The sequence below is a fragment of the Tremella mesenterica genome (genome assembly GCF_000271645.1).
Source record: "Tremella mesenterica DSM 1558 unplaced genomic scaffold TREMEscaffold_2, whole genome shotgun sequence".
Classification (NCBI taxonomy): domain Eukaryota; kingdom Fungi; phylum Basidiomycota; class Tremellomycetes; order Tremellales; family Tremellaceae; genus Tremella; species Tremella mesenterica.
This window is the reverse complement of record NW_006711226.1, coordinates 557,580-574,322: the sequence shown is the minus strand read 5'-3', so window position 1 is coordinate 574,322 and position 16,743 is coordinate 557,580. Positions and strand designations below refer to the sequence as shown.

At 46.1% G+C, this 16,743-nt stretch overlaps 7 protein-coding genes across 7 annotated transcripts; 4 read left to right on the top strand and 3 right to left on the bottom strand.

The window, feature by feature from the left end:
- Positions 1 to 1,327: 1,327 nt before the first annotated feature.
- TREMEDRAFT_27039 (uncharacterized protein) lies at positions 1,328 to 2,797 on the top strand (the record flags this gene model as incomplete). The annotated part of the gene is made up of 3 exons (XM_007002227.1): positions 1,328 to 1,638; positions 1,930 to 2,428; positions 2,636 to 2,797. The coding sequence occupies 3 exons, from the start codon at positions 1,328 to 1,330 to the stop codon at positions 2,795 to 2,797; spliced, it is 972 nt and encodes a 323-aa protein (XP_007002289.1).
- A 320-nt stretch (positions 2,798 to 3,117) lies between these two features.
- On the bottom strand, positions 3,118 to 3,454 carry TREMEDRAFT_28345 (uncharacterized protein; the record flags this gene model as incomplete). The annotated part of the gene is made up of 2 exons (XM_007002397.1): positions 3,118 to 3,158; positions 3,346 to 3,454. Coding segments are annotated over 2 exons (150 nt in total), but the record flags the coding sequence as incomplete, so codon positions are not given.
- Positions 3,455 to 3,850: 396 nt separating this feature from the next.
- On the top strand, positions 3,851 to 5,263 carry TREMEDRAFT_27177 (uncharacterized protein; the record flags this gene model as incomplete). Its single annotated transcript, XM_007002250.1, has 6 exons — positions 3,851 to 3,944; positions 4,163 to 4,190; positions 4,233 to 4,319; positions 4,641 to 4,773; positions 4,898 to 4,930; positions 5,099 to 5,263. 6 exons carry the CDS (start codon positions 3,851 to 3,853, stop codon positions 5,261 to 5,263), a joined length of 540 nt encoding a protein of 179 aa, XP_007002312.1.
- A 156-nt stretch (positions 5,264 to 5,419) lies between these two features.
- Positions 5,420 to 8,542, bottom strand: TREMEDRAFT_67570 (uncharacterized protein; the record flags this gene model as incomplete). The annotated part of the gene is made up of 9 exons (XM_007002908.1): positions 5,420 to 5,455; positions 5,701 to 5,994; positions 6,189 to 6,568; positions 6,708 to 6,918; positions 6,987 to 7,290; positions 7,398 to 7,528; positions 7,656 to 8,015; positions 8,132 to 8,358; positions 8,476 to 8,542. The coding sequence occupies 9 exons, from the start codon at positions 8,540 to 8,542 to the stop codon at positions 5,420 to 5,422; spliced, it is 2,010 nt and encodes a 669-aa protein (XP_007002970.1).
- Positions 8,543 to 8,869: 327 nt separating this feature from the next.
- On the top strand, positions 8,870 to 10,356 carry TREMEDRAFT_67569 (uncharacterized protein; the record flags this gene model as incomplete). Its single annotated transcript, XM_007002907.1, has 7 exons — positions 8,870 to 9,092; positions 9,204 to 9,357; positions 9,450 to 9,642; positions 9,709 to 9,924; positions 10,030 to 10,074; positions 10,124 to 10,204; positions 10,249 to 10,356. The coding sequence occupies 7 exons, from the start codon at positions 8,870 to 8,872 to the stop codon at positions 10,354 to 10,356; spliced, it is 1,020 nt and encodes a 339-aa protein (XP_007002969.1).
- Positions 10,357 to 12,352: 1,996 nt separating this feature from the next.
- On the top strand, positions 12,353 to 14,741 carry TREMEDRAFT_37565 (uncharacterized protein). Its single transcript, XM_007002408.1, has 6 exons — positions 12,353 to 12,779; positions 12,835 to 13,151; positions 13,319 to 13,542; positions 13,671 to 13,769; positions 13,934 to 14,072; positions 14,256 to 14,741. Exons 1-6 carry the CDS (start codon positions 12,419 to 12,421, stop codon positions 14,430 to 14,432), a joined length of 1,317 nt encoding a protein of 438 aa, XP_007002470.1. The 5' UTR covers positions 12,353 to 12,418; the 3' UTR covers positions 14,433 to 14,741.
- Positions 14,742 to 14,882: 141 nt separating this feature from the next.
- Positions 14,883 to 16,500, bottom strand: TREMEDRAFT_60044 (uncharacterized protein; the record flags this gene model as incomplete). The annotated part of the gene is made up of 3 exons (XM_007002633.1): positions 14,883 to 15,911; positions 16,059 to 16,223; positions 16,369 to 16,500. The coding sequence occupies 3 exons, from the start codon at positions 16,498 to 16,500 to the stop codon at positions 14,883 to 14,885; spliced, it is 1,326 nt and encodes a 441-aa protein (XP_007002695.1).
- Between the last annotated feature and the right edge of the window lie 243 nt (positions 16,501 to 16,743).

The following is a 16,743-nucleotide window of genomic DNA, read 5'->3' as shown; positions in this document are numbered from 1 at the left end:
CTTTTTGCTATGACACACATCCCCGACGTCTCCGGATCTTGCAAACGCGTAGGAGAAGAGAAACTCGGACCATGCAAAGGAGACATGAAAGGATGTCTTTTTTGGTGACTCGAGGCGTAGGGGGAGAGGGATAAAGTGGCGATATATAACACAATCCCTGTATGATCGTAATTCTCTTTTTAACTCATCGTCATAAAGAAGTCAACTCCACACACGTTATCCAACGAAACCTGAAACCTAACGCCACCACTCATACTACTGACTTAGATCATCACAAACCAACAATCTCTGCAGTTTCCGACCAAAGATGGCCTCTGTCAACATGAATGTCGAACCTGAGGCAGTACCGGTCATCACTATCACTCCTGCTACTTTGCCATTCGAGTCACTCGCAAGTCCCCCTCTTCATCCTGACGATGTGCCCAGACTTCCTTCTGACTTTACTCCCAAGGAAACGGATGAACACAATACTCATCCCGTCCTTCCTCCAGGGTTCGGACTGGAAGATCAATATCAACAAGACTACTCTACTTCACCCGACCAGGTTGACGGGCAGGAGAACCCATTGGTAGTTTCGCGTCGGGTCGAAATACCTACTCCCACCGCAAAACCCATTTCTATCCCTGAACCTTCACTGTCTTTGATTTTCTCCTCCCCTCTCAACTCGATGAACTTTAACAACACACCATGGGGTCATTCCCCCTCGCTAGCTCCGGCTCTATGGAAACATCTCCGTTGTCTTCACCCTTCCACCCCGGACCCAGTGATCGATTTCATCGCTTATCGTCTCTTGTCACAAGATCGACCTTTCGGGTTTGACGGAAGTTGGGAACCGGTCAGAGCGAGCGATATGAAGATTGCAGGTTTGGAGAAGGACGCCGCGAAAGGTGTGGAAAGAAAAAAGGGTACACAGGGGGAAGTTGTGGATAAAAGGGTGGAGAGGATGTACGAAGCGGCCAAGAAGAGTTATGCCAAATTGGCTCAACGTCAAGAAGGTGTGGAGAGGAATAGTATTTGAATTTCAGCTCCCCTCCCCACTTCGAGTACTCCTGTTGAGAAATTCCCATAGAACTTGTTTGTAGAGTCCCATACATCCTCTGATACGCTATCACTTTGTCAAAGTCACTACCAAGTCGCATCCGCAATTCTCAATGAGAACAATGGTACAGTGGAGGATGACGTAGGAGGACAACATCTACACTTTTATAGAAATCTGTGAAATGCATGTACAGTAGTAACCACCAAATGACGCATGTCTATCTTTCTTTCATTTTCCCAACTTTCACTTTTTCACTTTGCATCACACGAATGAGTTGAAGAACCAATCATGTCCCTTCTCAATATCGGAACAAGATGTACATCATGTCCTTCCGTCGACTTTCTCCCACTCACTTGTCCAGACTGTCTCGGACCGTTTTGTTCGCTACACATACAGACACATGAGTGTCCCGAGAGCGCCTCGAGCTCAAGTCAGTCTACCCAATCACAAGAAGTGGGGAAAGTGAAGAGAAGAAGAGTACGATGTCCTATACAAGGTTGTGGGAAGGTTACTATTCAAGCTGTGGCTGGTGTGGAGGATGATGAAGGGGTAGGAAAGGAAGTGAGATGTGAAGGTTGTGGTGTTGCTTTTTGCGTCTGGTAAGTATGTTTTTCGATTAGGTTCCTTCTCTAATCTTCACTCTCTAATCCTTTCCCCTGTCTCTTGTGACAGTCTAGCTAATGATCTTGACTGACTCTGGTATGATTCTGTCTGACGATATCATCAGTCCCATACCACAACCACAGTCTCTCCTCTTGCTCCTGCCCTCTCGAACGTGGGTACTACTCTCAAGTTGACAAGAAAACCTCCACACATGACATCTCAGGGGAAGAACGTCATGTACTCATTCCATCGGGTAAACTTGACTGGGATGTTATAATTGACCACAGTCATCGACAACAAGATCAACATTCCTGTCCTGCCCCTTCTTCTCACACGGCTCGCGAGAGAGCAACACAAGAACGAAAAGAACGAGCACAACAAATCCTCCAACTTCATTTCCCCGGTACTACATCTAAACCCCGACCAACCCTTCCTCCTCAGAAAGATGTGGACATCAAACGTAAACTTCCTTCTACTACAGTTGATCAAACAGTTACCTCCTCCTCTTCTTCTTCCTCTTCTGCCTCAAAATTACATGAACCCCGAGACGTATCTGTGGAAGATAAGGAGGGAGTCAAAGTAGTGAAGACCACGACGAAAGCTGCAAAGATCCATCAATTACATTTGAGGAAATTACGTTCTTTGGCTGAACCACTCGAACGACCTAAAGGAGTAGAGGAGATGAGATACTTTGAATGGTGTTTATGTACGGACCATGGGAAGGTTAAATCTTGGTTGTATACTGGGAAATGGGAGGGAGAGGTTCAAAGAGGTGCTATCGCTTGTGTGAGTGCTCACTTGCCATTTATCCAGAAAACCTGCCCACCACCCAAGGCCATATTCCCTGGTTTTCCGAATGAAGATCTTAAGAGCAGAACGCGGATTGGAAGGACTGTGTGCGAAGCAATGGACATAGAGAAGGTTGATGATGTGGAAGATTGCCCGTGTGAAATGACAGAGTTCTGTGAGATACGGGATTGAGCTGATGGACAGGATACAAGCTGTGGAAAATTATTAGATCTCCTCATATCAAAAACAAAAGTCAAGCGGCCTGGCGATCCTTTAGACACATCTTCAGTGAGTCTCATACAGCACCAGAAGATACAGCTCATGTTGTCAGAATTGGGGTTTGATGTCCCTCGTGAGCCCGCTTGACGGCGAGAGGACGGCGAGGAGGATATCCCTGTTCAAATCGGCAGGAGGGGAGATAGAAGAGGGTTCTTTGTTGATTCTACCACGAGGCTCATTGCCTCTGCTGGAACCGGGCGAAGGTAAAAGATGATCCGAACTTGAGGCCTGCGGTGACCCTGAGTGTGGACAGGGTAGTGAATGAATCTGATTCATGATATGTGACAGTGATGTATGCTGCATGCTTCCCCGTTCCCGACGCTGCGCTGTGACACCCTACTCTCAAGGCTCCTTCTTCACCATGGATTCCCACGAAAACTACCGAGATCTGGTTGACTGAGGTCGGACTACTTGATCTTATGCTCTACGAACAGAACATGACGTTTGACTGTTCATCAATTTTGGTCCAGCACGCAACACCAAAGGTTCCATCTTCCAAATTGGCCGTCTTCCGTCCGGAACGTCTACGTCACTTTATTATAAGATAGCCACGGGGTATTACAGATCCAAGGTACGAGTATACGTAAAGACTTCATGGAAGACGAGCGGGTGTAAGAGGGAAGAGACAAACTCACCTTTCGGATCGTACTTCATCATAGACAATTTCTCCCCTATTCTAGGTCTAGAAGTGGTGTAGAAGAAACCCGTCAAAGCTGTTGAAACCAGTCTGACCAGTATCCGTCTGTATTGTCAGCCTTTTCACGACTTGTATTCCCCCCCTGACGGCCGACAACTCATCCTCCTCTTCACCACATCCACCATCGTCACTAATATTGATGAACCAGTCTTGATCAGCTGCCAATCGTCTACTGACCCCTTCCCCATCTCAGCACACCATACAGTCTTGTCTCTCTCCTCTCGTCTCATCCCACAGTATGGAATGATTGGTAGAGACTCACCTCGCTCTCGCTTTAGGTGCCATGTCGCAAATTCCTCCAAAAAGTCAAAAACCGTTTTCTTATCCATCCAGTCCTTAGAAGGAGGGAAGGATGATTTCTGACTTACGTAAGCAACCACTTTCTCGAATTTCAAGATGAAAGATGTTCAGTTGGGAAGTTAGATCATGTCTCGAACAACATCATGTCGATACCAGAACCACCACCGGGAGTAACGAGACCAATAGTTTTCTTTGACATAATGATAGGTGATACTCCAGCTGGAAGGATAAAGATGGGTGAGTTGATATACCCACCAATCCCACTTCTTGCCCATGCCCCGCCCTTCACAACTCTTCCTCACTTCTCTCCTCCACTTTCATGTTTCCTCCTAATAGCTTAATGAGCGTTCAATCTCTATACTGTACTACTATACCGACCATTCTCAGAAATTTGAGGCCTGCGTGTTTGGATGGAAAGCAATATACAAGGTGCGACGAGAATACATACTGATCAGCAGAGTTATTTAGCGATATTACACCCTTGTAAGCTTATACAAGAGGTCGAACTGTGTAGCTGACTATTAGGACAGCAGAGAATTTCAGACAGTTATGTACGGGTGAACAACGGATAAATGCTATTCCCCAGGGATATAAGAAAGCTACTGTTCATAGGTAAATCCTTTCTAAGGTCGATAAAATTCGTCGCTGATGATTAGAGTGTGAGTTTAGATATGATGTCTTATCTGGGAGGGAACATATCTTTCAATCACCTACCCCTTCCCCTCTTTCAAAACCTTCCTATCATAAAGTGACATGTATAGTGGATCGTCGCGTAGGCGACAGAGAGACCGTTGGAGGAAGAAGAGATCCTTGAATGGACAGTGGAGGAGGGAATGAAAATACAATGTTAGGCAAAGTAATAAATAAAAGATTTCGTTTTCCTTCGAACAAAGATCACGAGACAAAGAGAGAGGAGACTGATCAGATTTTCAGAATACCTCAATTCATGATCCAAGGAGGCGACTTTATACGAGGTGATGGCACCGGTTCATTCTCCATTTACGGAGGAGAATTCGAAGATGAGAATTTCACTGTGAAACATACTTCCCCAGGATTATTAAGTATGGTGAGTCGCAGCAATGTCCATCCTTCATGATCCTTCAGGAGCGAGGTCATCTCATTCGGTCCGCTTATTCCTTATCGATTTTGATCCAAGATTTTCTTCCCGATATCAATTGCTGATTTGCTAGGCTAATTCAGGTCCAAATACAAATGGTTGTCAAGTACGTCGATCTTTCTTCTCATCTCATTCCCCTGTAGCTCTCGTCGGCGACTCCTTCATAAACGACAAACGATACACAATTTCGGCGGCTGTCAATGGAGTGAGGAATCTCCAAGTAATATTCGACGAGATATGTTTCCAACGAAAGTCCACCTTGGTTGACTCACAGTTTTTCATCACCACAGCTCAAGCGGAATTTCTCGATGGGAAACATTGCGTGTTCGGTCGAGTAGTAGAAGGTATGCTCACAGTGCGCAAAATTGAAAATGTCCCTACGGGTGCTAATAACCGGCCCAAGTTGCTGGTACGGATATCAGAGTGTGGAGAGATGTGATTTAGGTAATATTGCCAAAAAGAATGTAGGTGGGAGTAGCAAAGTGCATAAAGAAAAAGAAGGGGTTACATCATCGTGAAAAAAATGTACATGAACAACATTTGGCATGAAGATAATCTAGATTCAAAATAAAGTGATTGCAGGAAAGAATGACAATCATTCTAATCCGACGTAACCGGCTGCTCGACCGATCTGATTCTCAGTACATCTCTCATCACATTTTGATTAGTCTCTGCCTTGCAGAAGAAGCTAGTGATGCCCCCGACAAGTACTAGTACTCGTACAGGTAATCTGGATTTCCGCCCGATTCCGACAGCAGTAGCGCAGTGAGCAGTCGCGGTGGGGTATGAAACTCGGTTGGATCGGAAGATCGGAGGAGAGGAAATGAGTTGGTTCAAACCAAAAGTAGGAGCAAGAACAAAGCGTTGTCCACCCACAGTAGTCTTCTCAAACATCTCCGTAGTCACTTGAGCCAGAAAACCAGGTACACTCTGTCTCTCCACGATCCAAAAATGTCTAACATCTTCTAAACCCTTTGCCATCCCACCGGTCATTTGCATAGTCCCGAAATGTCCTTCGTGCGAAGCGAACCGTAGTGTTAAACCCATTTTCCCCTTTGGGGCGTACATCGAAGTGAGACGTATATCAGCTCCGGATTCGTCGAATTTGATCCTCCAGCCTAATAAGGAATAAACGGCTTCGAGGAATTCTTTGGATTTACTACCGAATATCTGTCGTGAGCAGATTGTCATTTATCTATTTTCATTCCGGACACTCAGTCAATCACATTTCGAATCAAGTCGGATCCGACAATCTCGAGACAGATCAAGCATTGTGATTTGCAGTGGTCGAGCATCATTTGCACTTTGTATGGTTGAATTTTTTGATGGAAGATGGGGTTGGGCAATTTCAATGGAAAACTTACCTCTTTCAACCGTAATAACCTCTTAGCATGTGCCTTTTCCAATTCTTCTTTTTCCTTGACTAACCGTTCATAACTCGCACGAGGAACCATCCCATTGACATTCCCATCCACCTTTTCTTTCTCCTTGATCTCCATAGCGGGACCTTTCATGGTGGACAATTGCGCTAAAAGAGTTTGGTTTTCTTGTCGTAAATCCTCCAACATTTGAGTTCTGACTGCCATTTGTCTCGATGCGGGATTATCTTTCAATTCGATACATCGTTCTTTTGCCGGGTTGTACTCTCCGGAGGCTACACGACGCATGAGATCGTTCACTTCTGCATCTAGGGTCGTGTTGGCTGATGTGAGTTGAGAGATCGTATGTTCGAGTGATTCGATGTCTGAGGTGTCAGCCCTTTACAGTTTCCTTCACATCCGTGTGAACATATGGCATACACAACTTCAGCTTTCCGGATATCGAGATGGCAGTAACCAAAGCAAGTGGTCGGACTAGAACTAGAGGTGGATATGACGACATACCCTTTTCTAATTGCTCAACTCTCGCTTCAGCAGCTTGCAAAGCAGATTGTTTGACCAACCCAGCACCTTGAGCCAACCTCTCCTCGACTTCTCTGGAATCCCGAGATATTGACTCGAGTTCAGCTTTGTACATCTCCACTAATTGTTCCAATTGTTTGACTTTGGCAGTGTGATCCCCTGGTGAGGGAATATCACCACCCGTCGCTCGCCGCTGCTCATCAGCTTCCTACTCTCGAGCAGGGATAGAAACATGAAGACGCAAAACGTGATATGACTTACACTAAGTGCGACGGTCTCTTTCCTAGCCAACTCTTCTCTTCTCTCTGCCTGAGCTCGACCCTCCTTAGCCCATCGAAGTTCGCGTTCAGCGGAATCCAGTTGCTTTTTAAGCTCCACAATAGAAGCAGTAGAGCTTTGTGATAGTTCCGACAACCGGGATTGAAGAGAATGTATTTGCTTGTCTTTCCCAGCCAGCTCGGCCGTGGCCTGACTATGCAAGTTGGATAAGGTCGCTAATCTGCCTTGGAGGGTGGCGATGTCCCCGGTGGGACCCGAGGGATCCGAATATGTCTGAGTGAGGGATCTAAGATGTCAGTCGTCGCACAGCTCTTGACAACACACAGGCAAGAAGCAAGCGGCATGGAATCTTAGATTGGCCGAGGTTTAAGCAAGCAGCAAGAACAAACTTACTCCATATCTCTCCTGGCCCGCTCCAGTTGTTCACTGAGGGTTCTGATCTCGTCCCTCAAAGCTCTTTCCACCTCCCGACTCGCCCGTTCAGAAGCATCCACTTCTTTCCTCTTTTGTCGCAGTTCATTCAGCTCAATCGCCATCTCTACATTCTTCTTTTCGAGAGTGATCAAATGTTGAGATTGACCTGCGCGTCAGCCCGTCGTCACCCAAGTTAGTTCACTGATGACGAGGAGATTGTGCAGAAAACACGCCGACGGTGGTCAGGTCAAAGAGAGACGAGTACACACGTTTTAATTCCAATCGGACCTTTTCATCTACCTGTCTATCACTCGCCGCATCTTCCGTCCGCTGCATCCTCTGTTCCGACCTACGTTTCTCCTCCTCCAGGTCTATCGACAATCCCTTGGCCCTTCTTTCCCATTGTCGTAGTGAATCACACTCCGCCTGTAGATCTTTCAATTTAGATTCGTACAGCGTACTCTGGGAACGATATTGCATATCCAATGTCGAGTGTTTGTTAGATAAGTGATTATGTTCAGATCGAAGTCGTTCCAGAGATTCTGCGAGGTCCCCGTTTTTCTCCCGTAATAATTTCATCTGGCCAGCCATCGTGAGCTGCACCATGAGCAATCATCCTCTTGATACTTCAGTGTGGACACAATGACCTCTCATAGTGTGATATCAGGTAGATGAAGTGCAGGGATGAGGTATTGGGGAGAATGATGACCCACTCTTTCCTCTGACCACTCTTTCTCTCTACTCTCACCCGTTTGACGTTCCTCTGTTTCTCCCTCCAGCAGAATCATTCGTTCCCGTTTCAACTTATCGATCATGACTCTCTGTTCTTCAATCTTCCGAGCTTGTTCCCTTTCCCTAGCTTCCAATGTCAAGATGTCACGCTTCAAGGTCGTTTGGTGAGATTGACTTTGAGCCAACTGTTTTCGTATCGTATTAGGATCTTCTCGATCAGTGTTTTGTCCATGTTGCCACCTATATGACCCAATAGAAGTGGATCGATCGAACATACAGAAAGAGGAAAAGTCGTATGTATCATGGTGAGATCATATGGACTCACCTTCCAAACCCGCGTCACCTGCACCTCGTTTGCCCAATAGTTTGTCCCTCTGAACAGGGGTGAACATGGATCCTACTGACGACCTGGAACGAGAGTGTCCGCCGATGCTGACACGTCCCGAAGACCCAATGAGACTGCTTGGTAGCTTGTCTCCTTCCATCGTGACTGACGCCGTCTGTTTACACGTCAATGGGTTATCCACTTGTAAGTTGGTGAAGAGAGAGAAGGTTGTTGTGACTTGCCATGTTGTATGACTCTCTAGGTGCATGATTCCCCAAAGGAGCAATTTACCTCTTAGAGCACGTGATCTCTAGATTTCTGAAAGTCTGATGGCTTTCTGTTCAAAACTGTGCTATCAAACGAACAATTGCAGACAAGATCTACCGAAGCCAGAATGACACCTTCATCGAAAGCAGAAGCAAGCTCTTCAACAGCTGGAAACGCACATTCAAGTGTCCTATTCCCCTCTGAAGCTCTACCCGCGAATGCCGTCCACATAGCCGGACCTGATCTCTCCAAACCGATCGATCTCATGGCTCTATTGCAGGGGTATGAAACTATCGGCTTCCAAGCGACCGGACTGGCCAATGCTATCACTTTGGTGGAAGAGATGGTAAGTGATATCCTAAATTGATCTCACATCTCATGACATTAGAGAAGCAAACGGTCAGATCCGGATCAACCCCTCACTCTATTTCTGGGCTACACCTCAAATCTGATATCCTCAGGGTTGAGAGAGATCATACGATTTTTGGCACAACATAAGTTGGTAGATTGTTTGGTAACTACTGCCGGTGGTATAGAAGAGGATTTCATCAAGTGTCTGGGACACACGGTATTGGGAGATTTCCATTTAGATGGTGCCGAGTTGAGAAAAAAAGGGTGAGTGCATTCTCCTCTCTATTCCTTGTTGGATTCATGGCGATACTCTTGGAGGAGAATAAGGGTTAAGAGCTGTGTAGTAACGAAATCAGCTTGAATAGAATAGGGAATCTTCTGGTTCCTAATTCAAATTACTGCGCTTTCGAAGATTGGGTCGTACCTCTACTCGACACCATGCTCAAGGAACAAGAAGAGGAAGGGGTCAGATGGAGTCCTAGTAAAGTCATCAACCGATTAGGAAAGGAGATCAACGACGAGTCATCAGTATATTATTGGTGCTGGAAGGTGAATACCTCTTCCTAATCCATATTCATGTCCACTACAGACTTTTAGACATAGGTTGATAATCAGAACGACATCCCGGTCTTTTGTCCAGCTCTCACCGACGGCTCATTAGGTGACATGATTTACTTTCACACGTACAAATCATCACCTTTACAACTGAATATCGACATTGTATCTGATATCCGGAGGTTGAATGATTTGAGTATACATGCTAAACAAGCGGGAATGATCATTTTGGGAGGAGGAGTGTGCAAGCATCAAATTGCCAATGCCATGCTGTTTGTGAGTCATTCCTCTCCACGCTCACTTTGAATGTGTCCCTCTCGTTTTCACAGGCTTGGGTCTGTCATGTTGATACGTGCATCGCAGGAGTTGCTAATGACGCAGAGAAATGGGGCAGATTACGCTGTTTATGTCAATACCGGACAAGAGGCATGTTTCCATCCTCAGAGTGGTCCAACGAGGGTTTGCTGATACTCAGTACGACGGCTCAGACTCTGGAGCAAGACCCGACGAAGCTGTGTCATGGGGTAAGATCCGAGCTGGAGCCAAGAGTGTCAAGGTAAGTTGTTATCTCTCGAAGCTGCCTCCGGCTGAGAATCCCAGGTGTACGCCGACGCGACTCTGGTGTTTCCTCTTATCATCGCTGCGACATTCGGTAAAGCCCACTGGGCCCAAAATGCCAGTGAAAGTCAGCGTATACCAAACAACTAATGACATGGACTCCCTACAGCAACGTTCACCACCGGGGCGGCCGGAGGAAAGGTGGAGCGAGAGAGGGAGTTGGATACAGATAGAAAAAGTTGAGCCAGGACATTTGATTAGATACCCAGCATATCCGTGTATACCCAGAGTACATAGAATCATACAATCATACAACCATACTATCCTCTGTCATCTCCTCCTCATAATGTACATTTCCTCGTGCCTCAGCTTCGGCCTGCGAGTCCATGATGACTGCCCAAACTGATGCGCGGAACTAAGATCAGTCCATTTTCCTCTTGACGCGTCTTGGAGATGTACGGAGGAATGTCAGATGTCAAGGAGAGAACATACCAAAGTCAAGACGAGACCCATTTTTCTCTCCAAAGCGCGTAAATCAGTTAACAGTCCCTCATTTGGATTCTCCGCTGTTAATTTGGCTAGATTTGCTATCTGAAGTTCATGAGCTGAGATAGATTTTTGATAAAGGACTTGACTGACTCGTTTGATTTTATCCCCTAATTTAGCATACTCCCATAAGACTTGTTGTTCCAGTGATGATAGCTGAGGATGATTGATACTGGTTATCAGAATCGCTTCTTCAAGTAAATCTACATGTGGGGGGAATAACGTACTATGGATTGATAGTGGTTATCGATGACATTCTGACATAAAGTGAGGATCGAGGTTGAGGTCAGTCACGCTTTTTTCGTCAAGGTATCACTTGGGTTATCACTTCTCTGTTTTTTGTCGATATGCGTGATTGAAGAGTCGAACCTCGATTGCGTGACTTACGAGGAGGTACTGTACGGATCAAGAAGAGATATCAGCGTGACGGAGAAGTAAAGTCAAGATACGATGAAGAAGTCACACCTTAAAGATCCGAATGATCTTAGACGGGACCGTCGCTCATTCGTTCACACTCGTCTTTTCTTTCATTCATCTCCCTCCTTCCTTACAAACCCACGGAGGGAGTCTCTCTTACAAGGCATGACAGCTCCCCCTCCTAGACCGGCTGCGGTACAGATTAGTGATCCATCCACTTTGTCCGTTGCAACCAACCGATCTGGTCGAGAGACTGAAGATAAACGTCAGTCCTTCCCCGCTTCTCCCCGTCTCATCCCATATGTCTCCAACCCCGGAGGTCGTCACAAGCTTAAGATCTCATACATCATAACGCATATATCTTGGAGAGCTATCTGCTGATGGATAGAGAAGAGATTGTGTAGGAATGTATTAGTTTACGGGTATGTCTTTTGTCATACATTCAACGATTGCTTAATTCAGATCATGCAAGTACGAGAATCAAGGTGTATGTTTAATCCACATCCCATGTATGACAAATCCATGCTGATTCATCCAGTGTCCATTCGTTCATCCTTCTGTAAGTTTCTCCATTCATTAAAATAATCACATCCCTGCAAGTTGCGCGTTGCAACTACATTAGAATAGGTGCTGATGTTCAGTCAAATACATCAAACACGAACGACTCTTTGTCAATAGCCAACACCTCAAAGTCATTCACTCCTTCTTCAAAACAATCAAAATCCTCAACTCGTACATCCGAGCTCAGTGCGGAACATCTATTCGCCCCGGTTTTCGTCCCTAAAGCATCGAAAGATGTCACGTCTAGGTTTGTCGTTGTTGTCATAGGAAAGTTGGGAAGTTAACTCGAAGGACGGGTACGCCGGCTACCGGTGTCGAATTACACGGTCAAGTGCATACACCAACGACGCAAGGATGGTCAATGTCCACAGGGGGAGGCTTGATGTCTCAACCATCGGGTCCCTCTCCTGCTCCGAGGCCACATGACGTGGGTCATTCACCTATAGAATTGTTTCGACAATAGCTGAACCTGCTCTAGATGTACGAACCAAATATGTTTGATCCTGGACAAACCATGGAAGGCAGCATGTATCTTCCGACATCAACGCGCACTATCCCAGTGAGTCATTTCTTCTGCTATAACCTCCTCAAAGGACAAAAATGAGATAGCTGATCGTGTTAGTTGGACCAACACCTATACACTTCTCCGCTCCCACATGTGGCAAACCCCCCATTGTCTCAGAATCCAATGCACGCTTTCTTCATACCTGACGATATCAGACGTATGGTTCAAGCTCGTCAAACTGCAACGTACGCCAGACCTCCCCAGGAGATCTCCCTCAAATTACCGGATGAAGTTTCCTCCTATCATAATCTGATTCCTATCGGTCTGGCGATGCCTCCGCGTAGTCAGGTGTATGGATATCCCTCACCGATATACAAAGCGATCAGCTCGGTCGATGGGAACGTTTATGCTCTGAGACGCATCGCGGGATATAAAGTGACGAGTGAACAGGCATTCTCCACTGTGGAGAGATGGCAGAGGTTAAGGCATCCTAATGTTGTTTGTTTGAGAGAAGCATTCACTACCAAGGTCTTTGATGACGATTGTGAGTATTTGAAGCCCTCGACGACGTCAGGTGAGACTCACGTAGCTGACGGTAGCTCTCATAATGGTCTACGATTATCATCCCGAGTCGAACACCATGTACGACGAACATCTAGCATCCGACATGACTAATCGATTCATCCCTATCTTCCCTCGTCGACGTACTGGTATGTCCATCCCCGAACGACTCCTCTGGAGCTACATCACCCAAATCGCCAACGCTCTGAAAGCGATACATGTCAGCAACTTAGCGGCGAGGGTGTTGGACCCAAGCAAGATCTTGATCACCGGGAAGAACAGGATTAGGCTCAACGCTTGTGGTGTGGTGGACGTGATCGGTCAAGATCAGGGGGTGTCGTTGGCACAACAACAGGTAAGTGTCTTCGTCCCGTGTCTAAATCAATCATCTCTATCAAATAAGTCCTGCCAAGCATCTACCCCCTCACCATCAATGTCTTCCCCACTTCTCCAGCTGTATGACTGACTGTGCATCATCAAGCAGAAGGTAGTCCATTCTGAACAATCACGCTGACGTCCCAGGAAGAAGACCTTGTAATGTTTGGCATGCTCATCTTGACTCTAACCTGTGAATTCTTCTCTCCCGGAGTACCTCTTGCTGCACCCTTGGACTGGATCGCGAGACACTACACTGCAGATTTCAAGCTTTTCATCAGCGCTCTGGTCAACAGACAGCTACGGCACATCGACGAAGTTATCCGAGAAATCGGGCCCAGAATCTTGAATGAGCTCGATGCCAGTTTCCGGTGAGTCATCTTCAATATTCACGTCTCTTCTCTCACCCCTCGGTTAGGCACCTCATCGGACCATCCCTATTTTCCAAGTGATACTTTTAATCAGGACACAAATACTGGGACATACCCGCTAATGACAGATACAATGATCAGCTCGAGAGTGATCTCGGTGGGGAGGTGGAGAATGGTCGTTTGGTTAGATTGATGACTAAGCTGTCGTTCGTCAATGAGCGGAAAGAGTGAGTCCATTCCTGACTTTTCCCATTCATTGCTTTTTCTTTCATTTTTTGGACTTGCTCTCTGCGTCTTCCGTCACAGAAGGGGCCTCAATGCGGTCAAAATGTCGGTCGGTCACCAACCAGACGAGAGACTTTGAGAGATGATGGTATTAACTGACGGAAAGATTCGAACGAGATCCAAGATGGTCCGAAACGGGTGATCGATATATTCTCAAGTTGTTTAGAGACCACGTCTTTCATTCTACCGGTACAGATGGAACACCGGTATTGGACTTATCTCATGTTTTGACATGTCTGAACAAGGTATGTTGTCTTTCTCACCGTCCACTTCTCCACTCCTCTTCCATCCCCTGGATCCCCAATTCGCTTTTCCAGCATGTACGCAATCTGAATGGCCTACAACATCCCTATCTACACGACTCTTTGAAAACCCGCAACTGGTTCTAAAGGGAACCACATGGAGAGAACGATCAAGCTCACTCGTAGCTCGACGCTGGGACAGAAGAACGAGTCATGCTTGTATCACGAGACGAACAATCTTGTCTGGTCGTTTCATATCGTGAACTCAAAGCTTGTGTCGAAGGGACCTATAACGAACTTCGACTGGCTTCTTCGATCATTTCCAACCCCACTCTAGTGTCCAATACACCTCTTCGACGATAAAACCTCCATCATGGGTGTAAAATTCTCAATTTGAGACATATCAGATCTAGAGTTAGAAATTTCGTTTCAAAAGAATTTGTGCGATGCTGTGCAATACGATTTGTCCGAGGTACTAGGTGATACAAGTGGTGTCAAAGCAGTTGTCTTGTTTTGCAAGGATCGTTTTGGTACTGAAAAGGTGGATAGACTAGGGATCAGGGGATGAAATGAGTGAGGAGGACAGGTGGGGGAATTAGAAAACAAGAAAACACCAAAAACATTGAGAAAAAGCCTTTTGACTCCACAACGATGCATGCATCAATACTTTCTACAACAAGGTTTACATGGTCGTAAAATCTAACACTTCATTCAGAGACCCAAGAATTGATATTCGACTCTATCCATGCGACACGACGCGGCATTAGGTGAACTTCTATTTGTCCATCTAGCTGAATGGGACAAGTGGACCGATCAAACTTCACCCTCTTCCAGCCGAATTTGTTCTTCCAACTTCTGTCTCTCCATTTGTCTCATACGGAACAAAGCCATACTTTCCGTCTCTGCCATTTTCGCTTTTGCCGCTTTATCAACTTTATGTTTAGCCAACAGAGCTTCCATTGTCGTTCCGCTCAAATCGGGGGCGGTGTCAAAAGACGGAACTGTGTATGTTTCATTTGCACCACCGGAGCGTCCATTCTTCCTCTCTCCTTCTACCATCTCCGCCCTCCGTTCTTTATCGCTATCAGTTCGGACCGCATCGTGTGTATTTTCGTCAACTCCATCGCTATCTAATTGCTGGTTTTCTTGTGGGTTACGTTTTAGTGTTGAAGTTGTTTGTGCCCATTCTACCCAATCGGGTATCCTTCCTAATGCCCATTTAGCACGTACTCCTTCCAAACCTTTCTCTTCTGTCATACCACCTCTTCTGATATCTTCATCTTCCATTCCATTCAGATTCCTTGGTAGATCTCCTACGAGTATATTGGAAAATACAGAGTTGGCGGAATCATCCGAATGATCCTTCCAACAAGCCCAACAACCACCAAGATTACCAGCAGCAAATTCCACAATGGCTTTTGGACCCTTTGGTTTCTTCCCTGGTTTCGTCTCTCCTTGTCTGACGTGAACAGCAGCTATGGGTCCGTATCTTGTTGTGAGGTCTTGTTGAAGGTCGTGTGTGTACGAAGGGGGTAATTGGAGAGTCAAAGTTAGATCGAGTGCTGTGATTGGGGGTTTACTCGATTGTGGATCGTTGGTTGAAAGTGGTCGTTTGGAATGGGACTGGTGGGAAGAAGAGGTGGAAGATGAAGGAAACGGATCTGGAGATTTAGTGGAAGGAGGAGGATGTCGAACTCTTTGAAGTTCAAATGCTCGTCGTTGAGCTTCTTCCAACATCCTTTTACCAGCTTCTTTTATTTCTTCCTCTGCCGCTTGTGCACGTCTCCGTTCAGCTTGAGCAACTTTAGCACGTTTAGCTTCTTCTTCTCTATCGTTCAAAGCCTATACAATCAGTGATCTTTCCAGATAGCTGGTAAAGTGAATAGGATTGACAACAACATCTCCTTGGGTAGATGAAGGAGGGATCTGAATAACGAAGCGTGAACATGGAGAAAAGGATGTACCGGCGATGCGAAGAGAGAAACTCACATCAACCATAGCCTTTCTCTTCTTATCCATCTCTGCATATTTTGCTTTCTTAGCCTTCTCCGCTATCAATCTTTGATCCAAAAAAGCCCGTTTGGCATTGTCCACAAGTATTTCGAGTGAGACGGAGATCTGTCGAAACATTATGGCTGCTTCTGGGGTAGAGTTCTGATGGTCAGCCTTCACCTCTCTCATTTCTCCTTCTACCATTACGCAAGGGTGTCTAAGCTGTTTAAGAGCGAAGTATCATGTTTGAACATATGACGTGTTGTAGATGAAATACGTGGGGAGAGATGAGAAAGAAGAGACCCACTTTGTCAGGATGATACTTGAGTGATAATTTCTTATACGCTCTTCGTACATCTTTCTCCGTCGCTTCAGTAGCCAGATCAAGTACCGCATAAGGATCCAGAGCGGACTCCTCTTCGTTGAGTATAGGAGCCATGGTGAGTACCTCTGTAGGTAGTCGGTTTGAAATTGTCAGTGGCGGAGAAGCAACCTTTCATCTAATCGCCATAATCGCCACAGGAGAGAAGGAGAGAAGGAGATGGGTAATCCCGTTAAACGCCGAACATCCCATATCCCACGTGGCTTGACTTTTTGATGCCGTCCCGGTTCTGAGACATCCGGTCTCTCCTACGAAATGTCCGTACGGAGCAAAGGTACTAGGTACACTCTGCCCCCTTCC

Coding starts and splice junctions, on each gene's coding strand:
- TREMEDRAFT_37565 (XM_007002408.1), top strand. CDS start 12,419: ATGCACGCTTTCTTCATACCTGACGATATCAGACGTATGGTTCAAGCT. Junction 13,543..13,670: donor GAGCTCGATGCCAGTTTCCG/GTGAGTCATCTT, acceptor CGCTAATGACAG/ATACAATGATCAGCTCGAGA. Junction 14,073..14,255: donor TTTTGACATGTCTGAACAAG/GTATGTTGTCTT, acceptor GCTCACTCGTAG/CTCGACGCTGGGACAGAAGA.